At 35.1% G+C, this 19133-nt stretch overlaps 2 protein-coding genes across 2 annotated transcripts in view; one reads left to right on the plus strand and one right to left on the minus strand.

Annotated features, from left to right (window-relative positions):
• Positions 1-5956: 5956 nt before the first annotated feature.
• On the minus strand, positions 5957-13639 carry LOC138710645 (calcyclin-binding protein). Its single transcript, XM_069841683.1, has 5 exons — positions 13417-13639; positions 12167-12377; positions 8042-8138; positions 7842-7951; positions 5957-6474 (listed from the first exon to the last, which is right to left on the minus strand). Exons 1-5 carry the CDS (start codon positions 13435-13437, stop codon positions 6242-6244), a joined length of 672 nt encoding a protein of 223 aa, XP_069697784.1. The 5' UTR covers positions 13438-13639; the 3' UTR covers positions 5957-6241.
• Positions 13640-13767: 128 nt separating this feature from the next.
• Atf6 (bZIP_ATF6 domain-containing protein ATf6) overlaps positions 13768-19133 on the plus strand; it is a 178568-nt gene continuing 173202 nt past the window's right edge. Inside the window, exon 1 of the mRNA XM_069841685.1 lies at positions 13768-14004. Coding sequence (XP_069697786.1) covers positions 13911-14004 — 94 coding nt within the window. The 5' untranslated portion in view covers positions 13768-13910. The remainder of the gene's footprint in view (positions 14005-19133) is intronic.

Here is a 19133-nt window from a genome sequence, read left to right on the forward strand (position 1 = left end):
ACCAACATTTTCGAAATACACATAATCTTCAAGGATTAATCCTCTCATCCATTCTGCTCACAAGTAATAAAAGGCTCTTCATCGTCATTTTGGTCAACCCACATCTTTCTTCCCACCAGAGGCTTTTGAGGCTTAGCCTACCCTAAAAGTTTGAGTTATTACTAGAGCCCGGAATTTCAGGTCCTAAATATTAATATTATTCCTCACTATAGTTTATAAATATAGAAGCCATGCCCTGACTTCTTTGAGATGTTATTTTTGTCATTCAATATTTTTCCTCGGTACCATTAAAGGTCTTTAATCCTCTTAACTACCACTTACAGATTAGCACACCATTGCCCAGTCCTTGTGACTCTTTTGTTTATTATTACAATTCGGACTCTTGTGAACTAGGCTTAAAACCCTCACGGGCACTACATCTATTCATCTACTCAGTCTTGTTCTTAACTTTTAGCACCTAAAATTCTGGGCTTTAGTTATTACATCTAGTAACAGTATAAGTTCGTAATAACAATGTATCGTAATACTTGGTTTCACTCTGATCCTTCCATAGATGAAATTCACTGTTGTCATTCCAGCATGTTGAGTTCTGTGAGAAAGGCTTATCGCACCAGCCTTCTCATAGACAGTGGCACTCGCAAGCTTGTGGGAAAGCCAGGGTGGAGCTGTCAAATATATTCTGTATGTTAGTTTAATTTAAAATATGATCATTTTTATTTTTTTGTGTGTCTCTCTCTCTTTCTTCCATTTCTTTTTACTCTTTCTGTTTCTATTTGTAATTATTCTATTTTGTTTATAACATAACGCATGTAACTACTTAAATTGGAGCTTCTACTCTGCTGTTGTAGTCATATCTCTCCTTGCGTATTCCGCTGAAATTTTGTTGTATAGGCATGAATATTGTTCTACTAGTTAAACGAAAGTAATATTGTTCTTTTTTCTTCAGCCATCTCAAGCGACTGGTTGCGGCAAGGTAGTGAGGAGACTGACATTGCCGAGTCTTGCACAACTCATTGCCAGCAGGTGGCATCGTGATCTCGTATCCGTCACGCTAGTGGGAGAATGTCCATTTAAAACCACATGCAGCGACATAGCAATATCATTGTAGTAGCGTAGCATTGGTGGGAGAACAGCCTAAGCAAGACCTAATTTTCCAAGACCCTTATAGAATGGCCAGGAATGAGTCTTTGTGTCGTTTCCTGGGTATGTAAATATTATTTAAACCACTATAATCTGTATCATTCTACATAGATTTTTCACGAGAAAATAATAAACAAAGGCGCAAAAAAAGTTTACTCATTCCTACACATCTATAGCCAGTTTTATCTTCATTAACAACACAGAAGTTCCCAGTTTGGCAATCTTACCTGCAGATGTGATTCTTAAATCACTTACACTATTCTATTGCTTGAAAGTTGTGCAAAAATTACACGTTTAGGGCCTACAGTTATACAGAATGTTGTAGGTTAACTTAAAAAGCACTATAAATAAAGCTCAGCTCTTTCAAATATTTTTTGGAAGTATTACTATTAGTAGTAATAAAATATGTCATGCAGCAGAGTTATAAAACACCCAGAAAAATTGAATGTATGCACACGCGTGTCGTCAAATGCAGAACCTAAATCACATCCATTACACACGATATAAGTGATGTTCTTCCACTCAGCAGTTGCCGTTTTCATATGGCTCAACTGATACGAGATATACCATCACATTTTGCCACGCAGGTTATGTGTAATCGAAATCGCATCCCCTGCACTGGTATAAGTGACATTCTTCCACTCAGCAGCTGAACGTTGCCTCGCTCTCACATAGTCCTGCCAATGTGACATACACAGTCACATTTCTTGGGAGTAAGAACTTGCAATTTATAAATTGGCTTGGGCACGCAGCTTTGTCATGTTGTGTAATATATTTTCATTGTTGAAGCAGCGACATTTAAATTTGAATTTGATCTTCAAATAATAATAACTATTATGTGTAACAGGTATAACATGATATACACAAAATAAAGTACCGGTAAATAATGATAAAATATATTTTTTGTTCAGAAAAATTCAGGGGATGTGACGCATCACCCACATCCATGCACGCTATGCCCCTGGCCAACAGGTAATTACATTTCAAACAATCACAATTTTAACTGGATTTTGTGAGATTATGATAAGGCTGGCATCTGTTCTTTAAACTACAAAATCTTCACTTTAAAGTCTTTATTGAAAAAAAAAAAACACACATAAAAAGTTGCCAGTCTATGTAACATAAAGGCAAAATTATTTTAAAATATGTTACGATAACACATTGCATTAAATAAGACATGTTTTTAGGTTATTTTCATTTTTAATATATTATTTAATTTTCTATAAATGTTTGTTCCTTACAAGCAGTGTTTATGTTCATTAGACGACCAACATAGTTGTATAATATTAAAACTCAAAGATCCATGCCTGATTCTGAACTACAAGGTCAACACACATTCAGCAGTAAGCAATGCTCCTTTAGTTTTGATATTTCTGTCTATCTACTTCCATCTTCTGTCACAACTAAGCATAAGTGTATATTCCATGTTGCAATCAACTCATTGGTCTCCAAGATACTATGTCTGGTCATAAAATTGCATTTTGTAAATTTATAATAGTTCTTTTTACATATTTTAATGCTAGAATAGCATAAAATGTTATATGTAACACGTGCATAATCTTCATTATAAACACTCGCGAAAATTAGCACGTGAGTATAAAACATTCAGCTGTGCCATAATTATCAAGATTATACACTAGTTACATATTATCTTCGTTGTTCAAGTTCTGTGTGCTTTAAGGAAGGGGGGGGGGAAACAAACACACGTGGTGGCCCACTTAACTCTTTCACCTCTGAGGACATGTAAAATATTTCAGATATACAAAAAACGACAATTACAAGTTAAATTACATCGAAGGGGACATCTGATACATGTAGGCCCTAATGTATTTTTTGTACACCAAATAATTTGCAAGACATTAGAGTCAACTTTTGTTTTTTAAATGGGAATCAACTATGTTCTGTATTGTAAATGTTGCATTTGCTCTGTCGAATAACAACTGGTTATTTTACTGACTGTTTGAATGTTACCAGTAAGAGTAAACTTAAGCAATGTGTGACCAAGGATCGAACAGAGGGAGGACAATAATTGTGGTTACAGTTGTGAATCAATTAAGTCACAATCACAATGTACTCCACATTTTAATACTACGGAAATATTGCACATGGTGAAGTGAGACATAATAGTATTGTACAACAAAAAATACACAATTATTCTCAAAAACAAAATAGCTGGTGTGCAATCAGATTTCTCACAGCATAAAGTTTACAATTTAAGTTTGAAGAGATGGCCATTTGCATCGCAACACCTCTGTGCACGCTAAATCACTGATCAACTCACTTCTGTCAGTGTATCTGGTGTTATTACAGCACTGCAGTGTTAATACAGTCTTTCATGTTTTCCACTGTAGTTGGAACCTGCTGATACTTACCATTCTTCAAATATTCCCAGAGAAAAAATTTAACGGTCAGGCGATTGTGCTGAAAATCTCTGACCAGAACTACCTCATCCTATCAATTGATTGGAAAAGTGTTGGTTGAGTGCATTTCTTGCCAATATGGCATTCATCATGCTAATACCACATCATTTGACGCACATTCAGCAGTAGATCTCCCATCAGCACAGGTAAGGTACGTCTCAAGAACTGTATAATATACTAGTGAAATGTAGCTTAATGTACCACCACAGATGTAAACCTTCTAGAGAATCATTCTGAAACACTTTGCTGATGTCTTATCATTCAATTGTCTAGTAAAGAATTGAAGAATAGGGGTTGTATTGGGTAGCGTACAGTACTATGGGTGTGTTCGATCTTCAATTACAGGCCAGTTACTTTATGGTGACAGCTTTAGCCTGGCGACGCAGTGGTTTGGGTGAGTTCACTGTTTGTTCGAAGGGGTGTTCCTTTTAGTCTTCCCCTGGCTGTGCTAGCGTTCACATCTCAGAAGTGTTAGTGTGGGCATACAGTTGCGCTAAGGACGTACTACACCACCACTGTCTTGTATATTGCAATTTAGTGTGTTTGTTACGTACATTTCATTTAGTTACTTAAATAGTTGTAGTGCTTCTGTTTTGTATTGTTTAGTATGTAGTATTTATTGTCTAGATTCACTGCTATTTTCTGTTTGTGAAAATGCTGCCTGTTAGAAGTAAACTGAAAGGTCAGGTATTGCATTCGCAGTCGCGAGAAGTCGTGAGCAACGTGTAGCGCTTTATGAAGACAGCGTCGGAAGAAAAAACGTAACAAATGTTGGAAAACTTGTAGCAGAGTTTACCGCTGTGTCTGAGAGCTGTATTAGCCAAGTAATAAGGGTGACTAAAGACATTGATAATCGGCGCCAAAATCAACTGTGGACAACTTTAATGAAGCTGCCATAAGACGAACCAATGCACGAGTTCTATATTTCACAGAAATAGCGGCCCACACTTAAAAAAAATATATATTATTGAAATTGAAAGACTGTCGACTTTCAGGGAGGTATCTCGACTTTGAGGAAAGTTATTTTGAAATTAGGATTTCATTGAAAAAAAATAAATAAATAATCGCCAAGTTCTGGTCGAGCATCACAGCATTAGGGCCAAAAGTTTGCAGTATTTGAGGAAAATAAAGAAGTACAGAGAAGAAGGCCACTCCATCTTTTACATGGATGATGATGATGATAGGAAAGGTAACAGTGAAGCACTGATGAACATTAGCGGTATTTCCGCATGAGTATATTTCATTGTTAATTAGTGATTAACTGTTAAATATAGTGATTCGATTGCTGCTCAGTGTATTTCCACATTAGTGTTTATTAGTGATTATTGTTCCGAACTGCTGCTCATTGTATTTCCACATTGGTTTACTTCTTTATTGTTTATTATTGTTCCGAACTCCTGCTAATTGTATTTCCATTAGTTTACTACTTTAGTGTTTATTAGTGATTATTGTTCCAAACTGCTGCTCATTGTATATCCATATTAGTTTACTTCTTTAGTGTTTATTATTGTTCCGAACTCCTGCTCATTGTATTTCCATTAGTTTACTACTTTAGTGTTTATTAATGACTATTGTTCCGAACTGCTGCTCATTGTATATCCATATTAGTTTACTTCTTTAGTGTTTATTATTGTTCCGAACTCCTGCTCATTGTATTTCCATTAGTTTACTACTTTAGTGTTTATTAGTGACTATTGTTCCGAACTGCTGCTCATTGTATATCCACATTAGTTTACTTCTTTAGTGTTTATTATTGTTCCGAACTGCTGCTCATTGTATTTCCATGTTAGTTTACTTCTTTAGTGTTTATTAGTGACTATTGTTCCGGAGTATGAAGTGAACACAGTGACAGGAGCTCAAAATTATGCAGACGCTGCAATGTGAGACTTCATTTCTAATATGACTGTATTTCCCTCCCTCCATTCGCTCCGTCTCGGTTCGGTCTCCCTCTCACAGTTGAACCTTCTCCTCGTGTCGACGAGCTGTCACCATAAAGTAACTGGGCTGTACATCAACATTATGAATTAAACATAAGGAAGGGTGCATCAGACATTATTTATGTTTACTCTTACCAGTGACACTGAAACAGTCGATAAAGTAGTCAGTTGTTATTAGACACAGCTAACGCAACATTTGCAATACAAAATATAGTTCCCATATAAAAAAAAGAAAATTGACTGTAATATCTTGAAAATTATTTCATGTAGAAAAAATTCATTACATGTATCAGATGTTCCCTTCGATGTAATTTAACTTGTAATTGGCGGTTTTTGTATATCTGAAATATTTCACACACTTATTATAGGTGAAAAGAGTTAAGTGGGCCACCCTGTATATAAAAAATGCATAATCTGAATAGAATGTGATACCATGAACATAAGATCAAAAGATAATAGTCATATTCTCACACATTTTATTACAGTCATTACATGGTGACACTTCAGTTGAACTTCTTCACTCAAATTCAAATCAAAGAGCTTGAATGCAGAAATAAGATTCCACATTTAGGCAAAATCTTTTTGTTACATATGGACTTCATATGTAACAGCATGCTCTACATATGTAGAGTCATCAATATTAGTTACGGGAATGGTATGTTTACAATGATTGTTAATGATACAATTATGCAACTATTTTCGAGTCTTTTAAACTGTTCCTCACAACTGTCATCACAGCACATCTTAGAAGCTCATTTGCTTCTCACGACTTTCCGTCCATGCCTTGGCTATGGTCCTCTTCATATCATCATCCCCATCTTCGTATATTTGTCTCATCATATCCATGAGTCCCGCTGATGGATCATCACTCTGGTCAAGCTTTGGTATTCTTGGTTCATGGGCCTTCTTCTCAAACATAGTCATGTGAGACCACTTGGATCCAACTTTCTTCTTTGCCAGAAATATAACCACATTATCTGAAATGAATGAAGTACAGACATCAACATATCTTACCATAATATCTAATTAATACAGTTTGAGATTTTTTTAGAGCTTTTGCACTGTGTTGTAGGAGGTATTATCCAGATTTTCCCAGGCTGGTGCTGTCATCTGGACAGCTGCTGTTGTAGTAGCAAGGTGTAACTGTAGATGATAGTACTAGCATATCTTGGAGTCAGTGTACGAAATTTCACGCAAATGGATGTAATTGCTGATTTTTTATGTCCTTTTATTTGTAGCTGTGTGCGGCAATTTCATGATGGATTCGAGAAAGGAACAGCGAGGATGCATGAAATTTTGTACAAATTTCGGAAAAAGACCCTGGCAATAATTCGGAGAAGCACCAGATTTTGAATGGCATGTTCAGTTCAGGACCTCTCAGACATCCATTGAGGATGACAAACACACAGGGAAGCAGATCAACTGCACATTGCTCGACAATGTTGCCAAACTTCAACAGCTCGTTTGTGAGGATTGACGTCAAGCCATTCATGATCTTGCTGATGAGATCGGAATTGATTATGGAACATGCCAAAGGATCATGCCTGTTGAATTGGGCATGCACTGTGTTGTTACCGATTTGTGTTCAGGATCTTGAAATCTGATCAGAAGCAGCAGTGTGTCGACATGACTGTCATCCCCAATTCACACCTACTTACCTGAGTCGGTCTCTTGCGACTTTTCTGTGTTTCTCTGATTGAAGATGAAACTGAAAGGCCACCAGTCTAACACAATAGATGTGATAAGAGGCAGAAATGCAGGCAGTGTTCACCCTCACAGAACAAGACATCAAGGATGAATTTAAAAAAGGGCAGAAATGCTGAGGGGATTACTTCAAGGATGATGGCAGTCAGTAGTTAGTTTTTGACCAGATGGGATATTCTTGATACCACCTCGTATCTGTTGCTCTTGGTAATATATCCAACAGATAGATTACCCTTTTGTTCACTGATATTAATACAGCTCCAAAACAATGTATGTTTCTACATAGGGTTGCCAACTTTTGAAAACCCAGGAACACTTTTAGATATAACATTTTTGTCGATTCAATTTAATCTCAGACTTTGCAAAATTATATAGACAGATAGGAAATATTCATAAAATACACTCTTGAAAGGAAAAAGAGAATACAATTTTTTGATGTAAGGAGAAAATTACTTGAGGAAAATGAAATAGATATCCTAAACTTATTCTGGGATGGAGAAATTACATGAGTAAATACAGTAATCCCTTCAGAGCTGCAGTACAACATAAAAAAAAGCAGTCTGCTCGCCAATTAAAAAGCTGAAGTATCTCATTTCGGCAGGAGTCAGCTTACTCTGCAGACCATAACATGTAAGATTACCTGTTTTGACTTTCCAGTGACTCTTTTCAGCATCTATTTCCTCCAAGAGATTTTTAATGGGAAGAGAATAATTCCTGTTGTCTAAACCATTGACTTTCAGTTCAACTGACCTGGAAAGGATGAAGAATACAATCAGTATTATGCAATAAAGTTGAAAATAAAATGCACAAAATTAAATAGTATGATGATACTGTACTTACTTGGGAGCGAACACACAAAATACATCTGCAGGATCTACATTTTGTACGTTTTTTAAAGTGACGAATATTTTCACAAATTTATCAGACTGATCCCAAGCTGAAAAAGAGAAATGTGGGGAAATTAATATAATTACATTTCATGGATGTTAGTGAGAAATATTATTTTGTGAATAATGAAAATACATCTTGGAGGGTAAAGAACATGTAAATAAAAATTTCAGCATGTAAGATATTGGATCTGTGTGAAGTTTTTTACTGGCCGAAGTATGAAAGCCTTGTTTAAATTTTTCCTAGGTGCATATGTATTTTCACCATGTCAATTCATTACAGTGTTCACTGTATATATGAATTTTGATAATGGCCAAAATTTTGTTATGGGCAATTGAAACTTTACACAATTGTGTGTATTGGAGAATGAAAGCATCACATAGGCAATCATAATTGCCAAAATTTCATATTCACAAAATAAAGGATATGAAAAAATTACACACTTACATTGTTTTTTGTTAAACTCTATTCCTAATTTACAAGAGAGGGAGAAAGTTTAAATAATACACATTCCTTTGAAATTCTGTCAATCTGGCGATGGATCTTTTGTTGATTGTGCTCCAAATGTGAACTTTCTAAGAATTCACTTTTATGATCTAAATTTACCTACTATTAAAGATATAAAGTGAATGTACAATGTGACTTACAACTGTCTGTGCCAGCTGTCACCGAATTCCTGTGCTATGACTCGTGTGGCAGCAGTAAGCAAAATAATGAAATATGTATGCTTGCATCATACATCAAGAGAGTTTCGTGGGGTAATTCTAATGCATGCTGGAATTCGTAACTATTGAATAAATTAAAAACTGGATTGGACATTACAAATCTAAAACGAGTAATTTCTTGATTTGTAATATTTCCTTTTTGTAATAAGTTACAGTACAGGATTTCTTTGGCCAAGTGATTATGCTGGTAACAAAGTAATTTTAATGGTAACTGATGCAGATTCTTAGGCTGTATGTTGAAAGATGTCAAAGTGTTGCAGGCAATCTATCTTGAAATTATCCAGGCAATTGCTTAACACTTGGGTTACACCAAGTTGCTGAGGAAGATGGAAATCAGTTTTCTACTCTTAACATGCTAATTTTACAAAGCAATAAAGTGTTTATCAGAGCACTATCACGTTTTCATAAATATAAGGAGGTGTTTCCAGACACCCCTATCCTCCAACGTCAGTGATCACAAGATGGGCTTCTGGCTAATACTTTTAAGTCTGGAGGTATTTAAATATCCAGCATACACCTCTGCCTGGACTTTTAAATGCCTCTGCTAAGTCCACAGACATAGGGACATTTATTTTTTATTATTAATATTGATGAAATGAAATATAGAATGGTTAACAGTTTACATCAATGTTGCAGTTGGTTTTCTCGAAAAAAAAATCGCAAATTTGAACTTGCATGTGGGACATGGACATATTATTACTACCACCAGATTTAAAGTGTTAAATGCTACACTTTTCTATGCAAAACATCTCTAGAACATATCAAGCAATCTACTAGAAAATCTTTAAGAAAATTTGCACAGAAAACTACAATGTAGTCCTTACAAAATGACAGAAATACAAATTTTATGTCGTAAAAATTGCTGCCAGAACTGCTTATTCCGGTTGTTTCTTGAGGCAGTGCAGTGTTGACTTGAACCCCCATTTAGTATTGTTTCTGATGAGATGTGGTTTTATTTGTATGGACCAGTTAATTCACAAAATAATTTGTATTGGTCCAATGAAAACCCAGCTATTTCACTCCCTTCTAACTCTTCCCCTAGGTTCGTATTTTGTGAATATGCAGCACAAATCATCCAGCAAACATGTTAACAGAGTTATGGATCACACAGTACTTAGTATATACCCATTTCTCCAACAATCTTTTGCAATCATCCAGGTTTCTTTTTTATCCTTAGTCATGTTTACAAGGGACCGATCAATGAGCTCCTGTTGTAACCTCTCTGCAAACATTATTACATCTCCGTACGAGATACAAATACAAAAAATTAGCTGTATGTTAACTGTAAGATTGTAGAATAAAAGCTTAAAAAAAAAATAAATAAATAAGAAATAATTGAAAAATTCATGTATACCCTTACAGTTAATATGGGCAGCTGATTTTATATATATATATATTTGTGTTTGTGTTGTGGAGCTCAGTCTGTGTACGCAATTTTGAGGGAAGGTTTTGACATGAGCTCATTAACAGTTTCCAACATCATTAAAATAACTGTCTGTATAATACCTGAACTTCGAAAACATATAAAATATTACGATGAAAGAGTAATGGAACGGAGAAAAATTCTCTCCGGCGCCGGGATTTGAACCCGGGTTTTCAGCTCTACGTGCTAATGCTTTATCCACTAAGCCACATCGGATACAACCCCGACGTCAGACAGAATTGTCTCTGATTGAGTTCCAACTCTTGGGTTCCCTCTAGTGGCCGCCCTCTGCACTACGTCATAGATGTCTATGAACATAGGACCGAAGTCCACACATGTGCTGAGGTGCACTCATACAGAATATCTGCATGGAAATATCATATGTACTTCGGTACATTGAAATAATATATATAAAATATTGCTAAAAATACTGTTACATCACTGAACGAAATGTGTTGTACAGTACAACTCTGGCTCATTATTATTGGTAGGTTTACAAGCTCTGCAATCTTGTACAAGTTGGTTTGCACATGCAAATTCGCGCAAATCAATGTAACTTGGAAAATGCTCTGTTTAAGTCATGTCAATTTTCTGCTGGTAGCAAGCTAAGCAGTATTAACATTAGATATAAGACAATTAAGTAATAAAAAGATGGCCTGAATGTTGATTGTTAACAAGAGGAGAGTCGCACATAAAAGAACTGGATTGCGTTCCGATAATTTTCGCAATTAGGCCTACTTAAGTAGTTGCCAGATGTTACTCATATTCCAAAGGTTTTTGTAAGCCTTAAAATATTTCTGTGATTTGAGGGTTATCTACATTTCTTCCTCCGCAATATAATTACGTTCAACATTGTACTAGGGTCTACTAGACCTATATGCAGAGATTTATCTTTTTTAATGCTAGCTATGAAGTTTGGTCCTATTCATAGACATTGCGCTAACCTGTGTTATGAGTGTGCTAAAATAGCCCTGGCTATCGACTTGTTACTTGTACAGGATTCATATCATACTGCTAACACTGGTTTATGAATATGAAAAACGTTAGTTTGGTGATCATCCACCGGAAGCCCACACTAAGAATATCTGTGAATACGGCCCTAAGTGACCAGATGTAAGAAATACAGTAAATTAAGTTGATTTGATAAAGATAAATTACTGGTATAAGTATTTCTCAACTTCAATCAGTCATGCAGAAAATTTATCTTGGAGAATAAAAACACGAGTAATAAAACATTACCGGTACTTTAGGCTGCCAAATCATTTGTTAAATATGAGTGATGTCAGCAATGCTTCATGTTTCCCTAAGTATGGATGGCTTTATTATTACACTTATTCTGGAAATATACAGCTATATAGGCCTACCTAATCTAACATTTTATAGGTTGTATTTTATACTGTTGTGACTAAAACAGAATTAAGAACAGTAATGACCTTGCACCTTAAACAATAAACAATTAGCCTATGGTTATGATACTAAACCCCTGAGAGTTCCATACAGCTTTCTTATATTTTGTGAAAATCTTCCTTCCCCCCCCCCCCCTTCTGTAGAACAAATCTGGAAACTCTAGTGGTAGTATAAACGTCGAACATAATATTCATTGTGAATATACAGCAAGGACCAATGAAAACAAGAACGAACAACATTTTATACAATGTTCTAATGGATAGTGCGCTTCCAGGCACAATCTGAATTTGTTCAAGCCAAACTTATTTTTGCAACTCGAATCTTTCTCGGGCTTCCAGCCAGGTAAAAAGTTGGTGTATCACGTCGCTTCAGTAGTTATTTTTGCAAACTGAAATTTCACATTTACACGTGCAATTTAAGTTATTTGCACAAATTAACACGCACAAGCCAATTCCTGCAAATTGCATATGCTTATAAAATTCTTTACTCAATATCATAAAAACTAGCAAGTTCTCTTCTTACCGTAGTTGTTGAGCTTCACTTCATAACACTTTGGTTTTGATACAGGAGCCGAATTGACTGGAACATCAGAAACTGAATTTTTTTCCGACAGCTCTTTTAATGTTGTGATTTCAGTTTCAAGCTTGCGAATTTCAATTAAAAGCACATCTTTCACTCTCTGTCTCACAGCCGTATTGAGTAGCTTGTTTAATTCAGCTACATCAAGTCTAAGCTGTAAAGAAATCGAAAGTATGGTAGTAATAATTTTATTCTAATGTAACTGTAACCGATAAAGGATAAAATTCTTTATTTCTAGAGTAACTTGGAAAAAGGAATTTATGTGTACGGTTTCCTCAATGCCAACAATTTATCTTAGAAGAGCAGATGTGCCTGTGTTTGTCGAATGCATATCATCACGCTTATGAAAAGGCACTTTTCAATACTACCGATAATTTATTTTGTGTGCAAAAAAAAAAGGTAGAAGTGGAGGTAGAGGAAACAGAAGGAAATTTTAATCTTATATATAATTTATTGAAAACAGCACGTTTCCGTATTGTGCTTCATTAGTAAACGGGTCTATCAATTCAGAGGATCCGGGTTCTGTCTTCAGCGACAGAAGTCGAGATTATCTCTGTTAGAGACTGGATTGCGTTACCGAAGATAGGTGGAATGTATTTACCGTATTTACGTACTTGGCTTCTAGTCGAGTGGCGGTGATGTGGGATCGCATGTAAGCTATTTGGTAGGTACATAGGCCTAGATAGGGAGTTTGAAAAGTCAAGCGACAAGTAAGGTTTGTTAGTTCAGGCTTTTGGTATGCCTTGCATATACGCATTTTGGTCAGTAGAAGGGCGCCCTTCATTTTTTTCTTTTGTAAAATACATTTACGTGCAACAACGAAAGTACGTCACCGTGAAATTCCGGAGCTGTTCAAATGCGGAAGTATTGAAACAATAAAAAACGAATAAAAAAAAATTAAAAAAAAAAAAGAAATTGTACCGTACACAATAACTTCAAGATTACAAAAGTTTTGGCAAGAATTCCATTTAGACCTAATACATGTTTCATGTATTACAGAAGAGTTCTTTTGTGACGATATTTTGTAACTCCAAAAATAATATAAATTTAAAGATAAAGCCAAATGTCAATGCTTTGCGAGTTTCATAAACAATGTGTATAAACAGTATAAACATTGTTGGGTTAGGACAGAAAAAACATGCTTTTGCATGACAAAGATATAGCAAAATACGAGTATTATACCGATAACTTACGTCTTCCAGTTTTGTAGACATTCTCTCTCGCTTTCCTTTTGAGACACAAAAAATTATAAACTCTTTCTGTCCACGTTCTACCTTATTTTACCACCAAAACTACTGTGCTCATAAAGGTTAATACTGAATCCGCGCTCACTCTTCTCAATTTCTATTTCGCTTCTCGAATTTTCCCTATCATCTGGCCCACTATTTTGTATATTTACCACCAGGCAGGGTGTTTGTGCATCAATTATTGCTATAGTTTCTGCTAACTCTGCTAGATGGCAGAAGATTATACTTCGCGTCTTGGAACTTTTTTTATATTGACAATAATTGTATCGAGTAATCGATATCAAATAGTGACGGAAAACAAGATGGCATTTGTTATTCTGATGTAGAATATGTAAAACTCGTGTCGCCAGCGTAGAAAGTTGCCATTTCAATTCCACTTGACAGTAGTGTTGCCGACAGTTAATTTTAAAAGTGTTTTATTAACGTGATATTGAACGGAAATGCTAATAACAGAACACAATCAAGACTTGTCAATGGACATATCAGAGATGTTTCTTCCCGATTTTTCTCCTACTGATGGCACGTTTAATTTTGGTAAGTTTCCTGTATATCTACACATTTTAACATTTCGTAAAACCTTTTTCTTTCCTTATCGCTTTCGTGCAGTGTTCTTTCTTCGTGGTTTATTCAGAATTGTGAAGATTTATATTATTGTTTTAAGTATTCTTGTCTCCCCTATATAAAACAGTATAATCATGAATATTATATTAAAAGTGTAATAAAATTGAAGTTCAGTGTAACATTTTGTCGTCTTTTCTCCCAGCTCTGTATTTTTAAGTAAGATTTCGGTATCACTTAATCTAAATTATGAAGTTAAATATGCTAGATAGCTACATGTCAAGTGATTGGATTGATTGAAACACCATTATTTGTTGCCGGTGACGTATGTCAAATAATGTTTAATTTAAATAAACTAGCGCTGAGGCTGTTCCCTTCGTACTCCACTTATATACCTTGAATATATGAATATGTGACAAGTTAGGTTTGGTTAGTTTAGGTTTTTATTATGCCTTGTATATACGATCGACTGCATCTCTACAAAAAAAAAAAAGCCTTATAAATTCAACGATTTTCACATCCGATTTTCACCTATACGGCAACCAAATATACACTTTAAAGTATATTATGTGTCTTCACTGTAACAAACGTCTTAGACGAGTTTTGGCAGTGGAACTTGAAAGGTCTGTTTATGTTCATGTACTAGCTTTAATAATAAATTGGATAATTCGAATAGATGTTTTTTCCCTATTGAAATTTCTATTTAAACAAATATTAAAATTTAACACTTAATTCGATTTTTCGAAGCTTATCGTACATTTTGATATTTTCGAAGCCAAGACTTAATATTTTCAACGAAAATAGTGTCCAATCTGGAATTATAGAGAAAGTCCGATAGCTTATCGTGGTAACCCCAGTTATTAGGTAATGATTCCAAGAATACAAATTTTATTCTTAAAATTAATAGGCCTAGTGATCGAAATGTCGACAGAAATAGATCGGCTGAAACTTAGATATCCTTCCACACCACACACAGGAGAAAAATCGTGCTTAAAATAATTGAAAATAACTTCAAAATTGTAGGCCTAACACACCTCTTTATAGATCCGATGTGATCACTGCGAAAGCTATAGTAAGCACGACTTGTGGCTTATGAGCTGTTCCAAACCTAGACCTCTGCCCCTAAGAGACGGGGCCCTTATATATGCTAGCCTACTCGCTAATCGAGGACTAAATAAATACAAATAAGTTAATTATGAATAGGTATCTCAGTCAGAACAACCTCATGAAATACCAGATGAAACTATGAAATAGGTATATAGTTAAATAATTAAAATACGATCACATGGTCCAGGAAGCATTTGTCTTTGATGCAAGAATAGTTCGTTTAACATGTTTCTTGATTGCAATTGTGTTTAAATAATTAAAATACGATCATTTTGGTCCAGGGAGTATAAATTTTGGTGCAAAGATTAATCTTAATTGCTATTGCAACCAAAAAATTATAAGTTACCGGTACGATCATTTTGGTCCAGAGGGGGCATCCGTTTTTGGTGTAAGAATAATTTGTTTGTCAAGTTTCTAAATTGGAGGCCCAAATGCAAAAGTGCATAAGTTCACTGTCATAGTTTTGTGACTAAATGAGCTTTGAATATTTGCAGAGTTAACACTTTTCTTTCAAGTAAATTGAGTTTGGTTGCATGAAATACTATCCAACCAATGGCTTTGTTTGATAAATATTTTCTTAGAAATAATCTAATTTCCACCCAGATATTAAGACTTAAAGAAATGGACTTAAGTTAGGCATTTTTATTTACAATTAATGAAAACTGAAATTTTAGAGCATTTACATAATGTTTTATCGTGTTATTTCACTTTTACATAGTTTCTTATTGTAAATTACATATTTTTGCATCATAACTATATACTAACTATAAATTTAAAAGGCTATTTTGTTCAGTTTAATTTTTTGAATTTGTAATGCTCAACACTTATTGTTATTTTTTCTTAAAGGTAATATTTTTATTACGCTATAACTCGTATATTAGCATAAATTACATTGTAAGGTGTATCTACATGTTCTTTTTCTAACTATAGATATAATGTGTCACATTTTTTTTAATGATTTGATGTTTCGTTATCATGCACTCATCACGATCATTTTACTCTGTTATACATAAAGTTTGTTTAAATTCTGTAAACTTTGAACACTTGCTATGTTAAATAGGCCTATACCCGTATTTTTCATGCACTCTCAGCATCATGTTTTTTTCCTTTGTACAATTTACATATTTTAATATTCTGAACTCAAATTGGCTACATGCAATAGACTTACACCCTCTTTTTTCATTCCACATCATCTTGAATTTCCTCAGCTGGTTTTCCTGTGTTCGCCATTATAGTTTTGTAGAAATTTTCTTGTTCATATTTTGGCACGTATTGCAGGAGGTGCAATATATATCATCTACTTTTTTCGAATTTATTGGAATGTATTGCCCATCGAAATAAGGAGAGGTGTTGTTTTTCCTTTTCGGTGTCTTCCTACTTTGTATAAAGATCCAGTCATGGATTCTCCTGCTTCGGGTTTGTTTCCTTTGGAAAAGTTAACGTTTCTTCATTTGAATATTCCTGGAACATAAGCTTTTAATCCATTTTGAATCTTGCGTACACTACTTTTAACACTTGAATATGATGAAGCACCGAAACAGCTATAAGCCGAACAGACTTACATAATTAACACGAGTAAATCTGCTAGTTAATCAGTTACTTAAGTATAAGTTTTTAGATCGGCCTGAAGTTTTTATAATTAAGTACCTTTACAACTCGTTCATCAGCAGCATTTCCATCTGCCCAGTGGCTATGTTCCACGAAAACAGCTTTAAATGGATTTTTTTGTTCTGCATTTCTTCACCACATTTGTATATAGTATAGTCAGGACTGTGCACTTCGCCACTTTTTTTCCTACAGCATTCTGTGGATGCAAAATAACGATCGATGGGCATCATTGAGTGTCCAAGAATTGGGTAAGTTACTAAAATATCCTCGAAGATCCCCCTAATCAATGAGATTATCAAGATAGACAAAAAGATAGCGATTTTTATTTTGGTTGTAGCAGTTGTCCATGAATAATTTTAGCATTCTTAAATCTTTTTTTGTTGTGGTTGAGATAGTCATAGGCCTATTATCATGTAGGCATGAAATTACTTCATTTGGACCTTTATGAGCGAAGTTTTCTGAATATAAATACATACACGAAGTATCAGCATATGTATTAGGGATACCCAAATCGTGTATCCATATTTGTCGCCTGTAATATTCATCTTGAATATTAGTTACAGGAACTAGAAGATTTTTTGATAATCCATGCATAAAGTTGAGCTCTTTGGATCGTTTTTACTGTCTTTCATTTTGTTAAACAAAACCTCAGCTTGTTTGTGACGCCGCTCTTGCTTTCTTTGGTTATATTCTAAACATATCGACTTCTCTCCACTTCAGCAGCTCGTATATCAACTTTAAATTTCGTACAAACATAGCAGATATCTTTCCTAGGAATCCCAAATGAAATATTAAAGTCCTCGTTAAAATATTCTGAACATAACATAAAATATAGGATATTCTGCTCCCAAGTTTTGGAAGATCTCCTATGAACTATTTTCATTGCTGTAAATGCATATAAAACACACCCTACATTTATAAGGTTTTTACCTAATTTCGTCTTAAAACAAGGGAGAGAAAATTGTTGATTTAGAGGCATACTTCCTTGATCATTTGAATAACTATAGACAGGGCATTTCAGAATTCAACAGAAGAAATTTATCTGGTTATATAGGGGTAGTGGACAAACAATTTGAGATAGGGAACCTAGGGAGTCTGACGAAAAATATGAGTCATCAGTTGCTAAAGTTATTTATATTTTATACTCATAATCCAGTAGTATTCAAACGAAATAGGGATATGGAATGGAATGGCATGGGATGGTTTCGGACCTTATTAGGAATTGAATGAAGCTCAGCTGTTACGAACTAATCAACCGTATTTTCAAAATTTAGCTGTTACAGAATCTGTAAAATTGCCGGCAAATAATGAGACAGTACGCAACCGCCTTTTGTTTCTTCCTCATCCATTTTCGTTATTTTACCTATTTGAGAAGAGAATTATCAGTATGAAGCTGTGTTGTAGCGGATAACGCGTCAGACCTCAGGTCAAAAAATAGTATAATCCTGCTCTGAAATGGTGGCATTTACTCAGAAACCTAATTTCGTCTTCCTTAGGGACATTTCTATTTTTTTGGAGTAGAATGGGGGTTATGGGTTAGTATGAAGTTGGTTGTCATGCTGTGAGGTTGCTTCTAGTATTTTACACCCTGTCTCTAAAGTAAGTCCCACTTTCAGTAATTTATAGCTCATAGTCTGGCGGGCAATTTATGACGAATCAGGTGACATCTGCAAGAATAGTAGATCCGGTTTTGTCTCGTTTTAATTAGTTTCCCTGGTTGGTCACAAGCGGCGCTGTGTGCAACAATGTGTTTTATATCATGTCACATCGCAAACTATACGGCCCGTTTTTTTATTTTTTATTTTTTTCATGGAGGCCACAGTCACTGGCATAATCTACCTCGACATGCTCCAGTTGTGGTTAATGCCCCAATTGTATGATAATTCGAATGATTACCTGTACCAGCAGGATGACGCATCTCCCCACTATCACTGTGAAATTCGTGACTATCGCAATCTCACACTTCCCCAATGTTGGATAGGACGAATAGGATACATGGACAATGCTTACATGAAATGGTCGCCGCGATCACCTGATTTAATCCCTGATATTGTTTCTTGTGGGGTTACATAAAGGACAAAGACTACGTGTCATCTCTACCACGAGACCTGCAGGATCTACGAATCAGGATTGAAGAAGCCGCAGTGGTGACATCTGACATGTTATCCAGAGCCTGGCAGAAGTTCGAATATCGCGTCACACATGGCGCTCATATGGAATCGCTGTAATGAAACAAAAACCTGGAGATCTTGTGCATTGTATGAACCATCAAACATTGTTTAAGATTATGTAGTATTGTAATAAAGGGGGACTTACTTTAGGGGCACGGTATATTATACTACGATTTTGTAATTCTCAGTTATTTTCTTTAGCACTTATTTCATTTCATT

Source organism: Periplaneta americana, chromosome 12 (genome assembly GCF_040183065.1).
Source record: "Periplaneta americana isolate PAMFEO1 chromosome 12, P.americana_PAMFEO1_priV1, whole genome shotgun sequence".
Taxonomy (NCBI): domain Eukaryota; kingdom Metazoa; phylum Arthropoda; class Insecta; order Blattodea; family Blattidae; genus Periplaneta; species Periplaneta americana.